Source organism: Pseudophryne corroboree, chromosome 10, assembly GCF_028390025.1.
Source record: "Pseudophryne corroboree isolate aPseCor3 chromosome 10, aPseCor3.hap2, whole genome shotgun sequence".
Lineage (NCBI taxonomy): Eukaryota > Metazoa > Chordata > Amphibia > Anura > Myobatrachidae > Pseudophryne > Pseudophryne corroboree.
The window spans coordinates 79,555,019-79,568,643 of NC_086453.1; the positions used below are offsets into that span (position 1 = coordinate 79,555,019).

Below are 13,625 nucleotides of genomic sequence, written 5' to 3' on the forward strand. Positions count from 1 at the left end.
CTTACTGGAATCCTGAATGTAAAATATAAACAATTACCAGATGACAATAAATGTAAAACAACTTTAAAACCAAGTCCTTGATTTCTCAGACAACACTCATTGGACAGCATAGGTAACAGCAGAATTGAATCAATTACCAGAGACCCAGAGTATACGTGCATCAATACTCTGGAGGGTGTGGAGAAAGCTGTAGTCCCAGTCAGCGCTCCGGATCGCTCCCTGGACCCCTCACCTGTCCTGATAGTTGACGAAGACTCTGTCACCGTAGCTGTCCCTCCACCAACGCGTTTCAACCCGCACCCGGGTCTTTTTCAAGGTGATGAGCATGCCTTCCCATAATCCTGTATTTAAACCCCCTTTACCCAATCAGGAACAGTCCTTATTCCTAGTAGGTTAGTTCAGCTGTGCACAATTCATTATATTAGTACAGACCCTCCCTCCGTTGTCATAGACACGGACCCCAAACTTCCTGCTGCCTAGCTGCGGCACTTGTCCTTATTACTTCCGGTTAGCGGTTCCCATGGTTACGGGTCCGTGCGTTATGGTCCCTTACCCCGAACTTCCGCTGTCAGTATCCTCCACCTTGCTGCTGTTCTCGTTCTCGTCACTTCCGGTTAGCGGTTCCCATGGTTACGGGTCCGTGCGTTATGGTCCCTTACCCCGAGCTTCCTCTGTCAGTCTCCCCCGTCCAGCTGCTGCTCTCGTCCTCGTCACTTCCGGTTAGCGGTTTCCATGGTTACCGCTCCGTACATCGTAGTCTCTTACTCCTCGTTGTTTTTCGGTATCCCTAGTATCCAGGCGCTCTATGATTTGTGTCCTGGTAATATCCTACTGTCGGTTTCCATACGTGTTCCATTCCTTGATGTGTATTTCACAGTTACCAAATTTTTTTTTTCCCAAAAATGCCCCACACAATTCCTTATAGAGATAATGACACAGGACAGTTTCATTGTGACATCTTCAATATTTTGAAGTCAGTGTCCCATTGCTTCTAGATTTTCCTTTCTTTCTTCTTTTGTGTACACATATTTTGTCCTCAAAAAAAGACAAAAGCATATGTGTAAATGAAACCGCAATACCCTTCCCTATAGAAGGTTGTATTTCTGTGGTGAAGGCTTGAATGTAAGAATAACGGTGGGCTTAATAAAGGTGTAAATATTGTATTTATAATTACAAAAACCACTTGAGTTCAAAGTCTAAATTAAGACCATGTGGTTTGAGTGTATTAAGTTCATAGATGAGTTTCATCTCGGCCTTCGCTAGTTGTGTGCCTATATCTTTTTGAGGAGTGTGTCCCTCAATGAGTTTAATCCCAGCAAACTGTTTGATATGGTTAGTAGAACAATTGTGTGTACTTTTAAAATGACTTGACAAGGAATGTGTATCCAACCCTTTCCTAATATTGCGGAGGTGTTCCCCCAAACGAGTTTTTAATGGTCTGGAGGTCCTCCCCACGTAAAACAAATTGCATGAGCATTCTATTATGTATATTATATTGCAGCTATTGCATGTGATGAATTCATCAACTTGATGTTGTATGCCGTTAATTTCCACTTTTTCTACTTTCCTCTGTTCGCCTTTTACGTTTCTACACCCTAAACACATACCGCATCGATGGAATCCTTTAGTTCGGATGCTTCTCTTTATTTGAGGTCCAGAGTGTAAACTTCTCACCAATTTATTGCCTATATTGGCTGCTCTTTTGTAAATGAAGACTGGTTTCTCCGGTATAGCTCCTCCTATAACCAGGTCCTTTTTCAAAATACCCCAATGTTTGCGGAAAGACTTTTCCACTGCTTTGTACTGTGCTGTATAGCCTGTAATAAATGCCCATTGGGTCAGACAGAATTGAACAAATAAAGAACGGAAAGCCCTTTAAGAGCTTAAATCCAACACTGACATAGTAGTCAAGCCCGCTGATAAGGGGGACGGAGTGGTCCTGATGGATAAAAGCTGGTACGAGAATGAGGTGTATAGACAACTGAATGATGGAATCACCTATCAAAAACTGAGAAGCGATCCCACAAAAAAGATCATTGTGGAACTTCAGAGTTTGATCAATAGCTACCATCAAAAAGGAATCCTCAAAGATAGAGAGGCTAAATTCTTATGGAATCCGGAACCTACGATACCAGTGATTTACGTTCTTCCCAAAATTCACAAAGACCCTTTACAACCGCCAGGGAGACCGATAGTGGCGGGCATAGATTCCATTACCGCCAACCTCTCCGAGTTTATAGATCATCATCTTCAGCCATTAGTACTCACTAACAAATCCCACATAAAAGATACAAAGGACATACTCCAATTACTACCCTGGGTTCCGTGGGAAGAAGAATATCTCCTAGTTACAGGAGACGTTAAATCTCTCTATACGATAATAGACCACATGGCAGGTGTTGCGGCAGTTGAGAACTTCTTGGAATTAAGTAATATTGAGAAGGGACTACAAGAGCTCATTATTGAAGGTATTACCTTCATTCTCAACAATAATTATTTCATGTTTATGGGAGAATTTTTCCTGCAGAAGGTAGGCACGGCGATGGGCACCAGGTTTGCCCCAAGCTATGCTAACATCTTCATGGACCAGTGGGAACTGGACCGTATTTGGAACAACAACCCATATGGGGCGAACCTGGTGACCTGGGTTCGCTGTATAGATGATGTGTTTTTCATTTGGAAGGGAGACAGAGATCTTCTGGAGGAATTCTTCGATTATCTGAACACCAACGTGCTCAATATACAATTCACTTTTGATAGCAGTCCATCATCAGTGAATTTTTTAGATCTCACGATCTATATAGAGAGTGGTATATTAAAAACCAAAACGTTCACAAAACCAACAGATTCGCAAACGTACATTCATTCCACCAGCTGCCATCATAGTGATTGGCTCAACTCCATACCAGGCGGACAATTGAAATGCATTAGGCGTAATTGTACGGACGATAGTGTCTATCACCAACAAGCTTAACAACTGTCTCAGAAATTCAATAAAAGTGGGTATGCTCCAACTGTTATAGATAAAGCATTAGACCAAGTGAAGACAATTGATAGAAATACACTTTTGGAAAAACAAATATGCAATGTACAACTAGAACAGAATAAATTTCAATGGGCATTTATTACAGGCTATACAGCACAGTACAAAGCAGTGGAAAAGTCTTTCCGCAAACATTGGGGTATTTTGAAAAAGGACCCGGTTATAGGAGGAGCTATACCGGAGAAACCAGTCTTCATTTACAAAAGAGCAGCCAATGTAGGCAATAAATTGGTGAGAAGTTTACACTCTGGACCTCAAATAAAGAGAAGCATCCGAACTAAAGGATTCCATCGATGCGGTATGTGTTTAGGGTGTAGAAACGTAAAAGGCGAACAGAGGAAAGTAGAAAAAGTGGAAATTAACGGCATACAACATCAAGTTGATGAATTCATCACATGCAATAGCTGCAATATAATATACATAATAGAATGCTCATGCAATTTGTTTTACGTGGGGAGGACCTCCAGACCATTAAAAACTCGTTTGGGGGAACACCTCCACAATATTAGGAAAGGGTTGGATACACATTCCTTGTCAAGTCATTTTAAAAGTACACACAATTGTTCTACTAACCATATCAAACAGTTTGCTGGGATTAAACTCATTGAGGGACACACTCGTCAAAAAGATATAGGCACACAACTAGTGAAGGCCGAGATGAAACTCATCTATGAACTTAATACACTCAAACCACATGGTCTTAATTTAGACTTTGAACTCAAGTGGTTTTTGTAATTATACATACAATATTTACACCTTTATTAAGCCCACCGTTATTCTTACATTCAAGCCTTCACCACAGAAATACAACCTTCTATAGGGAAGGGTATTGCGGTTTCATTTACACATATGCTTTTGTCTTTTTTTGAGGACAAAATATGTGTATACAAAGAAGGAAGAAAGGAAAATCTTGAAGCAATGGGACACTGACTTCAAAATATTGAAGATGTCACAATGAAACTGTCCTTTGTCATTAGCTCTATAAGGAATTGTGTGGGGCATTTTTGGGAAAAAAACATTTGGTAACTGTGGAATACACATCAAGGAATGGAACACGTATGGAAACCGACAGTAGGATATTACCAGGACACAAATCGTAGAGCGCCTGGTTACTAGGGATACCGAAAAAAAAACGAGGAGTAAGAGACTACGATGTACGGAGCGGTAACCATGGAAACCGCTAACCGGAAGTGACGAGGACGAGAGCAGCGGCTAGACGGGGAAGACTGACAGAGGAAGCTCGGGGTAAGGGACCATAATGCACGGACCCATAACCATGGGAACCGCTAACCGGAAGTGACGAGGACGAGAGCAGCAGCTAGGTGGAGGATACTGACAGCGGAAGTTCGGGGTAAGGGACCATAACGCACGGACCCGTAACCATGGGAACCGCTAACCGGAAGTAATAAGGACAAGTGCCACAGCTAGGCAGCAGGAAGTTTGGGGTCCGTGTCTATGACAACGGAGGGAGGGTCTGTACTAATATAATGAATTGTGCACAGCTGAACTAACCTACTAGGAATAAGGACTGTTCCTGATTGGGTAAAGGGGGTTTAAATACAGGATTATGGGAAGGCATGCTCATCACCTTGAAAAAGACCCGGGTGTGGGTTGAAACGCGTTGGTGGAGGGACAGCTACTGTGACAGAGTCTTCGTCAACTATCGGGACAGGTGAGGGGTCCAGCGAGCGATCCGGAGCGCTGACTGGGACTACAGCTTTCTCCACACCCTCCAGAGTATTGATGCACGTATACTCTGGGTCTCTGGTAATTGATTCAATTCTGCTGTTACCTATGCTGTCCAATGAGTGTTGTCTGAGAAATCAAGGACTTGGTTTTAAAGTTGTTTTACATTTATAGTCATCTGGTAATTGTTTATATTTTACATTCAGGATTCCAGTAAGGGATCAGTCCATAGTTGGGAGGACCTCCAGACCATTAAAAACTCATTTGGGGGAACACCTCCGCAATATTAGGAAAGGGTTGGATACACATTCCTTGTCAAGTCATTTTAAAAATACACACAATTGTTCTACTAACCATATCAAACAGTTTGCTGGGATTAAACTCATGAGGGACACACTTGTCAAAAAGATATAGGCACACAACTAGCGAAGGCCGAGATGAAACTCATCTATGAACTTAATACAGGTTGAGTATCCCTTATCCAAAATGCTTGGGACCAGAGGTATTTTGGATATCGGATTTTTCCGTATTTTGGAATAATTGTACACCATAATGAGATAGCATGGTGATGGGACCTAAGTCTAAGCATAGAATGCATTTATGTTACATATACACCTTATATACACAGCCTGAAGTCAATTTTAGCCAATATTTTTTTATAAATTTGTGCATTAAACAAAGTGTGTGTACATTCACACAATTCATTTATGTTTCATATACACCTTATACACACAGCCTGAAGGTCATTTAATACAATATTTTTTATAACTTTGTGTATTAAACAAAGTTTGTGTACATTGAGCCATCAAAAAACAAAGGTTTCACTATATCACGCTCAATCAAAAAAGTCCGTATTTTGGAATATTCCGTATTTCGGAATATTTGGATATGGGATACTCAACCTGTACACTCAAATCACATGGTCTTAATTTAGACTTTGAACTCAAGTGATTTTTGTAATTATACATACAATATTTACACCTTTATTAAGCCCACCGTTATTCTTACTTTCAAGCCTTCACCACAGAAATACAACCTTCTATAGGGAAGGGTATTGCGGTTTCATTTACACATATGCTTTTGTCTTTTTTTGAGGACAAAATATGTGTATACAAAGAAGGAAGAAAGTAAAATCTAGAAGCAATGGGACACTGACTTCAAAATATTGAAGGTGTCACAATAAAACTGTCCTTTGTCATTAGCTCTATAAGGAATTGTGTGTGAGGCATTTTTGGGAAAAAACATTTGGTAACTGAAATACACATCAAGGAATGGAACACGTATGGAAACCGACAGTAGGATATTACCAGGACACAAATCGTAGAGCGCCTGGTTACTAGGGATACCGAAAAACAACGAGGAGTAAGAGACTACGATGTACGGAGCGGTAACCATGGAAACCGCTAACCGGAAGTGACGAGGACGAGAGCAGCTGCTGGACGGGGGAGACTGACAGAGGAAGCTCGGGGTAAGGGACCATAACGCACGGACCCGTAACCATGGGAACCGCTAACCTGAAGTGACGAGGACGAGAGCAGCAGCTAGGTGTAGGATACTGACAGCGGAAGTTCGGGGTAAGGGACCATAACGCACGGACCCGTAACCATGGGAACCGCTAACCGGAAGTAATAAGGACAAGTGCCACAGCTAGGCAGCAGGAAGTTTGGGGTCCGTGTCTATGACAACGGAGGGAGGGTCTGTACTAATATAATGAATTGTGCACAGCTGAACTAACCTACTAGGAATAAGGACTGTTCCTGATTGGGTAAAGGGGATTTAAATACAGGATTATGGGAAGGCATGCTCATCACCTTGAAAAAGACCCGGGTGCGGGTTGAAACGCGTTGGTGGAGGGACAGCTACGGTGACAGAGTCTTCGTCAACTATCAGGACAGGTGAGGGGTCCAGGGAGCGATCCGGAGCGCTGACTGGGACTACAGCTTTCTCCACACCCTCCAGAGTATTAATGCACGTATACTCTGGGTCTCTGGTAATTGATTCAATTCTGCTGTTACCTATGCTGTCCAATGAGTGTTGTCTGAGAAATCAAGGACTTGGTTTTAAAGTTGTTTTACATTTATTGTCATCTGGTAATTGTTTATATTTTACATTCAGGATTCCAGTAAGGGATCAGTCCATAGGTTTTTAAATTTTAGTTGGAAAAAATAAAAACGTATTATGCTATGCGGTTTTTATATTTTTTCACATAAACCCATGGTACATCTGGCCACACTTGTCTGAAGAGGTTCTACCCGTGATTATCATAAAGGGAATAGACACATGCTGATTGACACTTCAGTCTGGTAATTAAGCCAATTTTATTATTATTGTACTCCACACACGGATGTCATTTCTTTGGAAGAGGTACGAGGCACTGAAAACAACTAGGTGTGGGCTTTGCTGAGTGATCACTTGGGACAACTGAAAGGAGAGTGGCTACACGCTGTTTTTAGTCCATATTCTGGTAATTGAGCCATTTCTACTATCTTTTGCACCATTGTTCGGGTGTCACTTCTGGGAGGAGGTACGAGGCACTTAACTGCGTACTTACTGTTTCTTTTTGGTAATTACATAAAATCGTCCATTAAGGATTCCTAAAAGGGGTGTTGTTCATCTATTTCATTTGAACATATATGAAATTTATTTAAAACGTACTACACCATATGGTTTTTCCATTTATTTTTGTATAAATTCGTGGAATATCGGAGATTTATCTGGTAGAAGATTCTTCCAGGACGGGTCCTTTGGAGGACTGTACATCGCCTCGATACATAATAGCTAAGGGAAGTCTCCATCATCCATTCATAGAGTTAGCGCCTGGACACAAATTGCTTACAATACACACAAAGTCTGTAAGGGCCTGCAAGTCCGCGAGTATGAGGTGAACTGGACGAGCTCCCAACTGTAAAGTTCGATTATTTTACAAGGAAAAGCAATACCTAATCACACTGTGGTTCGGGCCGCTGCAGCCGTTAAACTTAAGCAAATAACCGCTAAGATATGTATGCACGTTGCGTATACACGCTGACACGCTATGCGCACAATGCAGCGACACATGTGGCTGAATACACCTTATTCCCCAAACAAAAATGGAATGCGACACCAATAGTTAAATGTAATGTTGTGGTCCAACGCATCAACAGTATTTACGCAAAAGATACAGATACAGTAAAAGATACAACAATATTACAGAGAAGAGCTACAACCAATCCTACATACGTTTGTTCACGAGCGCTCCTGGATCCAGGAATCAGTCAGTCTTAGCAAGATGACCTTCAGAGAATAGACTGAGCCTGGTCAGGAGGACTCTCTTTATACAATGTGTCCAAATACAGTACAATGGGGAATGTAAGCTCTTCTTTCATAGGTCAAGGGGCAGGTCATTTACAGTACATGAGGGGTCATAGGTTGGTTTAAATGAATGGGCGATGCTAGGTTTACTTGGTTTACTTGCAGCTGTTCGCCACTGGGTTCCCGCCGATTATCAAGAGTACAGTATATACAGTAGTTTATGAATATTACAATTCTGCGCATATCTATGTGCAGAAACATGCGATAAACTGCAAATAGCGACTGGAATGTGGCTCTTAAAATACTGCACATTTGGATACCAAACATTAAGTCCTAACCTTGCTCCATCCCCTCACATCCTGTAACCCTGAATAACTCTGTTGTTCTATCTTTTGAGTATATGTAACTTGCTGGCAAAGTGTGTGGAGACTATGTGTAAATTATGCACTATATAAATAGAATATTGAATATGACTTTGTGGCTTTTCTGTGCGAATGCGTATGCTAACGTATTTACTCATACCACTCGCCAATACGCAAAGTTCGTAATAGCGTGCATGTATACGTACCCACGGCAAAAACGCGCACGCACAGAGGCCACTCCGTTTGGTCTTTGCATGTGGTGTGTATGTAATATTTTTTACTTCGACAGTATGTATTTATGTATGTATGTATGTATGTATGTGTGCTTGTGTGTGTATGTATGTGTGCTTGTGTATGTATGTATGTATGTATGTATGTATGTATGTATGTATGTATGAAAGTATGTGCTCCCACAGCCCTGCAAGACTTAGGCTGGGCGGCCATAGGGGGAATAGACAGAGGCACTGGAGGAGTAGGGTGATAGGTAATGATGCGGCCAATGGAGGATGGTGTGAGAAGGGAGGGCTGCCGCCTTGCAGACAAATATTGCCTGAGCTGCTCCTTTTTAAAAAATAACTATATACACCGATCAGTTGTGCTGATTGATTAGTGGGCAGGAGGTGGGGTTTCCAGGTACTCGGAAACCACCCCTGCGTGCACATATGTATATATGTGAGTCACACGCATATCATCTAATGTGTACCTACCCACCAGATATCTTGCGCACACAGGGCCTGATTTTGTTGTGGAAGTAAAGAATAAAAAGCACATAACTTTGTGTCTGGAACAAACCATTGTGTTTAAGATTTAGATTTGGGTGGGTTATTTTGTTTCTGTGCAGAGTAAATACTGCTTGCTTTATTTTTACACTGCAATTTATTTTTCAGTTTGAACACACCCCACCCAAATCTACTCTCTCTGCACATGTTATATCTGCCCCTCCAGCAGTGCACATGGGGGGTAATTCTGAGTTGATCGCAGCAGCAAGTTTGTTAGTAATTGGGCAAAACCATGTGCACTGCAGGGGGGGCAGATATAACATGTGCAGAGAGAGTTAGATTTGGGTGGGTTATTTTGTTTCTCTGCAGGGTAAATACTGGCTGCTTTATTTTTACACTGCAACTTAGATTTCAGTTTGAATACACCCCACCCAAATCTAACTCTCTCTGCACATGTTATATCTGCCTCCCCTGCAGTGCACTTGGTTTTGCCCAACTGCTAACAAAATTGCTGCTGCGATCAACTCAGAATTAGGCCCATGGTTTTGCCCAACTGCTAACACATTTGCTGCTACGATCAAGTCTGAATTACCCCATGTTACAATGCAAGGGATGCAATTACATTTATATTTTTTCTGTGCAGGAAAAGTACTGGCTGCTTCTGCATGTAGCCCACAAACGTTACACGGCTTTATTCTTATACTGCAATTTAGATTTCAGTTTGGACACACCCCACCCAAATCTAACTCTCTCTGCACATGTTACAGCTGCCTCACCTGAAGTGTAACATTGTGTTGCCCAGGTGCACAGTAATTTGCTTTTTGTTTGCTTTACTTAGAATCATGCTCACAACGTGTTGGGCAAAAATTCCCGGCATATCATGGCGTTGGCGGGTGCAAATCTGCATCTTCCCTACTTGACTACGTTCGGCTGCAGAGCATGTAGAGTGAGGAAACACACAAGATGCGCTCGGCAAATCGGCAATTATTCAACGCTGCATCAGGTCTACTCTATTGTATGCAATGCCGCTAATTTTGGTTATCATACACAATGTTTAGATTAGCATCATTGGAGATCAAGAAGTAATTTCTCTTACTCCTTCTCAGTGCCACCCATTAGTAGTCAGGACAATGGACTTATCTGCCCATCCTGCTTCATTCCAAACTCGGATCGTTGTCTAGGGCGAAACAGTCTAAAATGCACAGGGAATGAAAACCACTGTATTCACTACATGAGAACCGATACACAAGGTACGTTCCATGACAACTACGTCTTACAGTTGAGATGGCATGCTATGTAATATATGGAAAAAGTACCATATTATATAATAATATATTTGATATAATATAAGTGTGACCTAAAGTTTATTGTTCATAAAGCTCTTTTAACATCAATCTAGACTGACAAATAATGTGGTTGTGTCTTGTGACGTACACTGTGAATGGTAATGTGTTTGTGGCTGGAAATGTGTATAATAATTAGTGATGTGCACCGGAAATTTTTCGGGTTTTGTGTTTTGGTTTTGGATTCGGTTCCGCGGCCGTGTTTTGGATTCGGACGCGTTTTGGCAAAACCTCCCTGAAAATTTTTTGTCGGATTCGGGTGTGTTTTGGATTCGGGTGTTTTTTTTACAAAAAACCCTCAAAAACAGCTTAAATCATAGAATTTGGGGCTCATTTTGATCCCATAGTATTATTAACCTCAATAACCATAATTTCTCTAACGTCCTAGTGGATGCTGGGGACTCCGAAAGGACCATGGGGAATAGCGGCTCCGCAGGAGACTGGGCACAAAAGTATAAAGCTTTAGGACTACCTGGTGTGCACTGGCTCCTCCCCCTATGACCCTCCTCCAAGCCTCAGTTAAGATTTTGTGCCCGAACGAGAAGGGTGCAATCTAGGTGGCTCTCCTGAGCTGCTTAGAGTAAAAGTTTAAATAGGTTTTTTATTTTCAGTGAGACCTGCTGGCAACAGGCTCACTGCATCGAGGGACTAAGGGGAGAAGAAGCGAACTCACCTGCGTGCAGAGTGGATTGGGCTTCTTAGGCTACTGGACATTAGCTCCAGAGGGACGATCACAGGCCCAGCCATGGATGGGTCCCGGAGCCGCGCCGCCGTCCCCCTTACAGAGCCAGAAGACTGAAGAGGTCCGGAAAATCGGCGGCAGAAGACGTCCTGTCTTCACTAAGGTAGCGCACAGCACTGCAGCTGTGCGCCATTGCTCTCAGCACACTTCACACTCCGGTCACTGAGGGTGCAGGGCGCTGGGGGGGGGCGCCCTGAGACGCAATAAAAACACCTTTTTTGGCAAAAAATACATCACATATAGCTCCTGGGCTATATGGATGTATTTAAACCCTGCCTATTTTTACATAAAAAAGCGGGAGAAAGGCCGCCGAAAAAGGGGCGGAGCCTATCTCCTCAGCACACTGGCGCCATTTTTTCCTCACAGCTCCGTTGGAGGAAGGCTCCCTGACTCTCCCCTGCAGTCCTGCACTACAGAAACAGGGTAAAACAAGAGAGGGGGGGCACTAAATTGGCATATAAATATACAGCAGCTATATTAGGGAAAAAGACTTATATAAGGTTATCCCTGTATATATATAGCGCTCTGGTGTGTGCTGGCAAACTCTCCCTCTGTCTCCCCAAAGGGCTAGTGGGGTCCTGTCCTCTATCAGAGCATTCCCTGTGTGTGTGCTGTGTGTCGGTACCTTGTGTCGACATGTATGAGGAGGAAAATGGTGTGGAGGCGGAGCAATTGCCTGTGTTAGTGATGTCACCCCCTAGGGAGTCGACACCTGACTGGATGGTCTTATGGAAAGAATTACGTGATAGTGTCAGCACTTTACAAAAGACTGTTGACGACATGAGACAGCCGGCAAATCAGTTAATACCTGTACAGGCGTCTCAAGCACCGTCAGGGGCTCTAAAGCGCCCGTTACCTCAGGTCGATACAGACACAGACACGGACACTGACTCCAGTGTCGACGGTGAGGAAACAAACGTATTTTCCAGTAGGGCCACACGTTACATGATCACGGCAATGAAGGAGGTTTTGAACATTTCTGATACTACAAGTACCACAAAAAAGGGTATTATGTGGGGTGTGAAAAAACTACCCGTAGTTTTTCCCGAATCAGATGAATTAAATGAGGTGTGTGATAAAGCGTGGGTTTCCCCCGATAAAAAACTGCTAATTTCTAAAAAGTTATTGGCATTATACCCTTTCCCGCCAGAGGTTAGGGCGCGTTGGGAAACACCCCCTAGCGTAGATAAGGCGCTCACACGCTTATCAAAACAAGTGGCGTTACCGTCCCCTGATACGGCCGCCCTCAAGGAACCAGCTGATAGGAAGCTGGAAAATATCCTTAAAAGTATATACACACATACTGGTATTATACTGCGACCAGCAATCGCCTCAGCCTGGATGTGCAGTGCTGGGGTGGCTTGGTCGGATTCCCTGACTGAAAATATTGATACCCTGGACAGGGACAATATATTATTGACTATAGAGCATTTAAAGGATGCATTTCTATATATGAGAGATGCACAGAGGGATATTTGCACTCTGGCATCAAGAGTAAGTGTGATGTCCATTTCTGCCAGAAGAGGATTATGGACGCGACAGTGGTCAGGGGATGCGGATTCCAAACGGCATATGGAAGTATTGCCGTATAAAGGGGAGGAGTTATTTGGGGTCGGTCTATCGGACCTGGTGGCCACGGCAACGGCTGGAAAATCCACCTTTTTACCCCAAGTCACCTCGCAGCAGAAAAAGATACCGTCTTTTCAGGCTCAGTCCTTTCGTCCCCATAAGGGCAAGCGGGCAAAAGGCCACTCATATCTGCCCCGGGGCAGAGGAAGGGGAAAAAGACTGCAGCAGACAGCCTCTTCCCACGAACAGAAGCCCTCCCCCGCTTCTGCCAAGTCCTCAGCATGACGCTGGGGCCTTACAAGCGGACTCAGGCACGGTGGGGGCCCGTCTCAAGAATTTCAGCGCGCAGTGGGCTCACTCGCAAGTGGACCTCTGGATCCTGCAGGTAGTATCTCAGGGGTACAAATTGGAATTCGAGACGTCTCCCCCTCGCCGGTTCCTGAAGTCTGCTTTACCAACGTCTCCCCCCGACAGGGAGGCGGTATTGGAAGCCATTCACAAGCTGTATTCCCAGCAGGTGATAATCAAGGTACCCCTCCTACAACAGGGAAAGGGGTATTATTCCACGCTGTTTGTGGTACCGAAGCCGGACGGCTCGGTGAGACCCATTTTAAATCTGAAATCCTTGAACACTTACATAAAAAGGTTCAAGTTCAAGATGGAGTCACTCAGAGCAGTGATAGCGAACCTGGAAGAAGGGGACTATATGGTGTCTCTGGACATCAAGGATGCTTACCTCCATGTCCCAATTTGCCCTTCTCACCAAGGGTACCTCAGGTTTGTGGTACAGAACTGTCACTATCAGTTTCAGACGCTGCCGTTTGGATTGTCCACGGCACCCCGGGTCTTTACCAAGGTAATGGCCGAAAT

The 13,625-nt window shown here is 43.5% G+C and overlaps 1 protein-coding gene across 2 annotated transcripts in view; it reads left to right on the plus strand.

The window, feature by feature from the left end:
- LOC134965029 (phospholipase A2 inhibitor and Ly6/PLAUR domain-containing protein-like) overlaps positions 1–13,625 on the plus strand; it is a 73,464-nt gene that overhangs the window by 43,237 nt on the left and 16,602 nt on the right. Inside the window, exon 4 of one of the 2 annotated variants that reach the window (XM_063941615.1) lies at positions 10,208–10,351. The exons of the other annotated variant lie outside the window; for it this stretch is intronic. Within the exon in view, the coding sequence (XP_063797685.1) occupies positions 10,208–10,351 (144 nt within the window). The remainder of the gene's footprint in view (positions 1–10,207; positions 10,352–13,625) is intronic. 2 annotated transcript variants of the gene reach the window in all.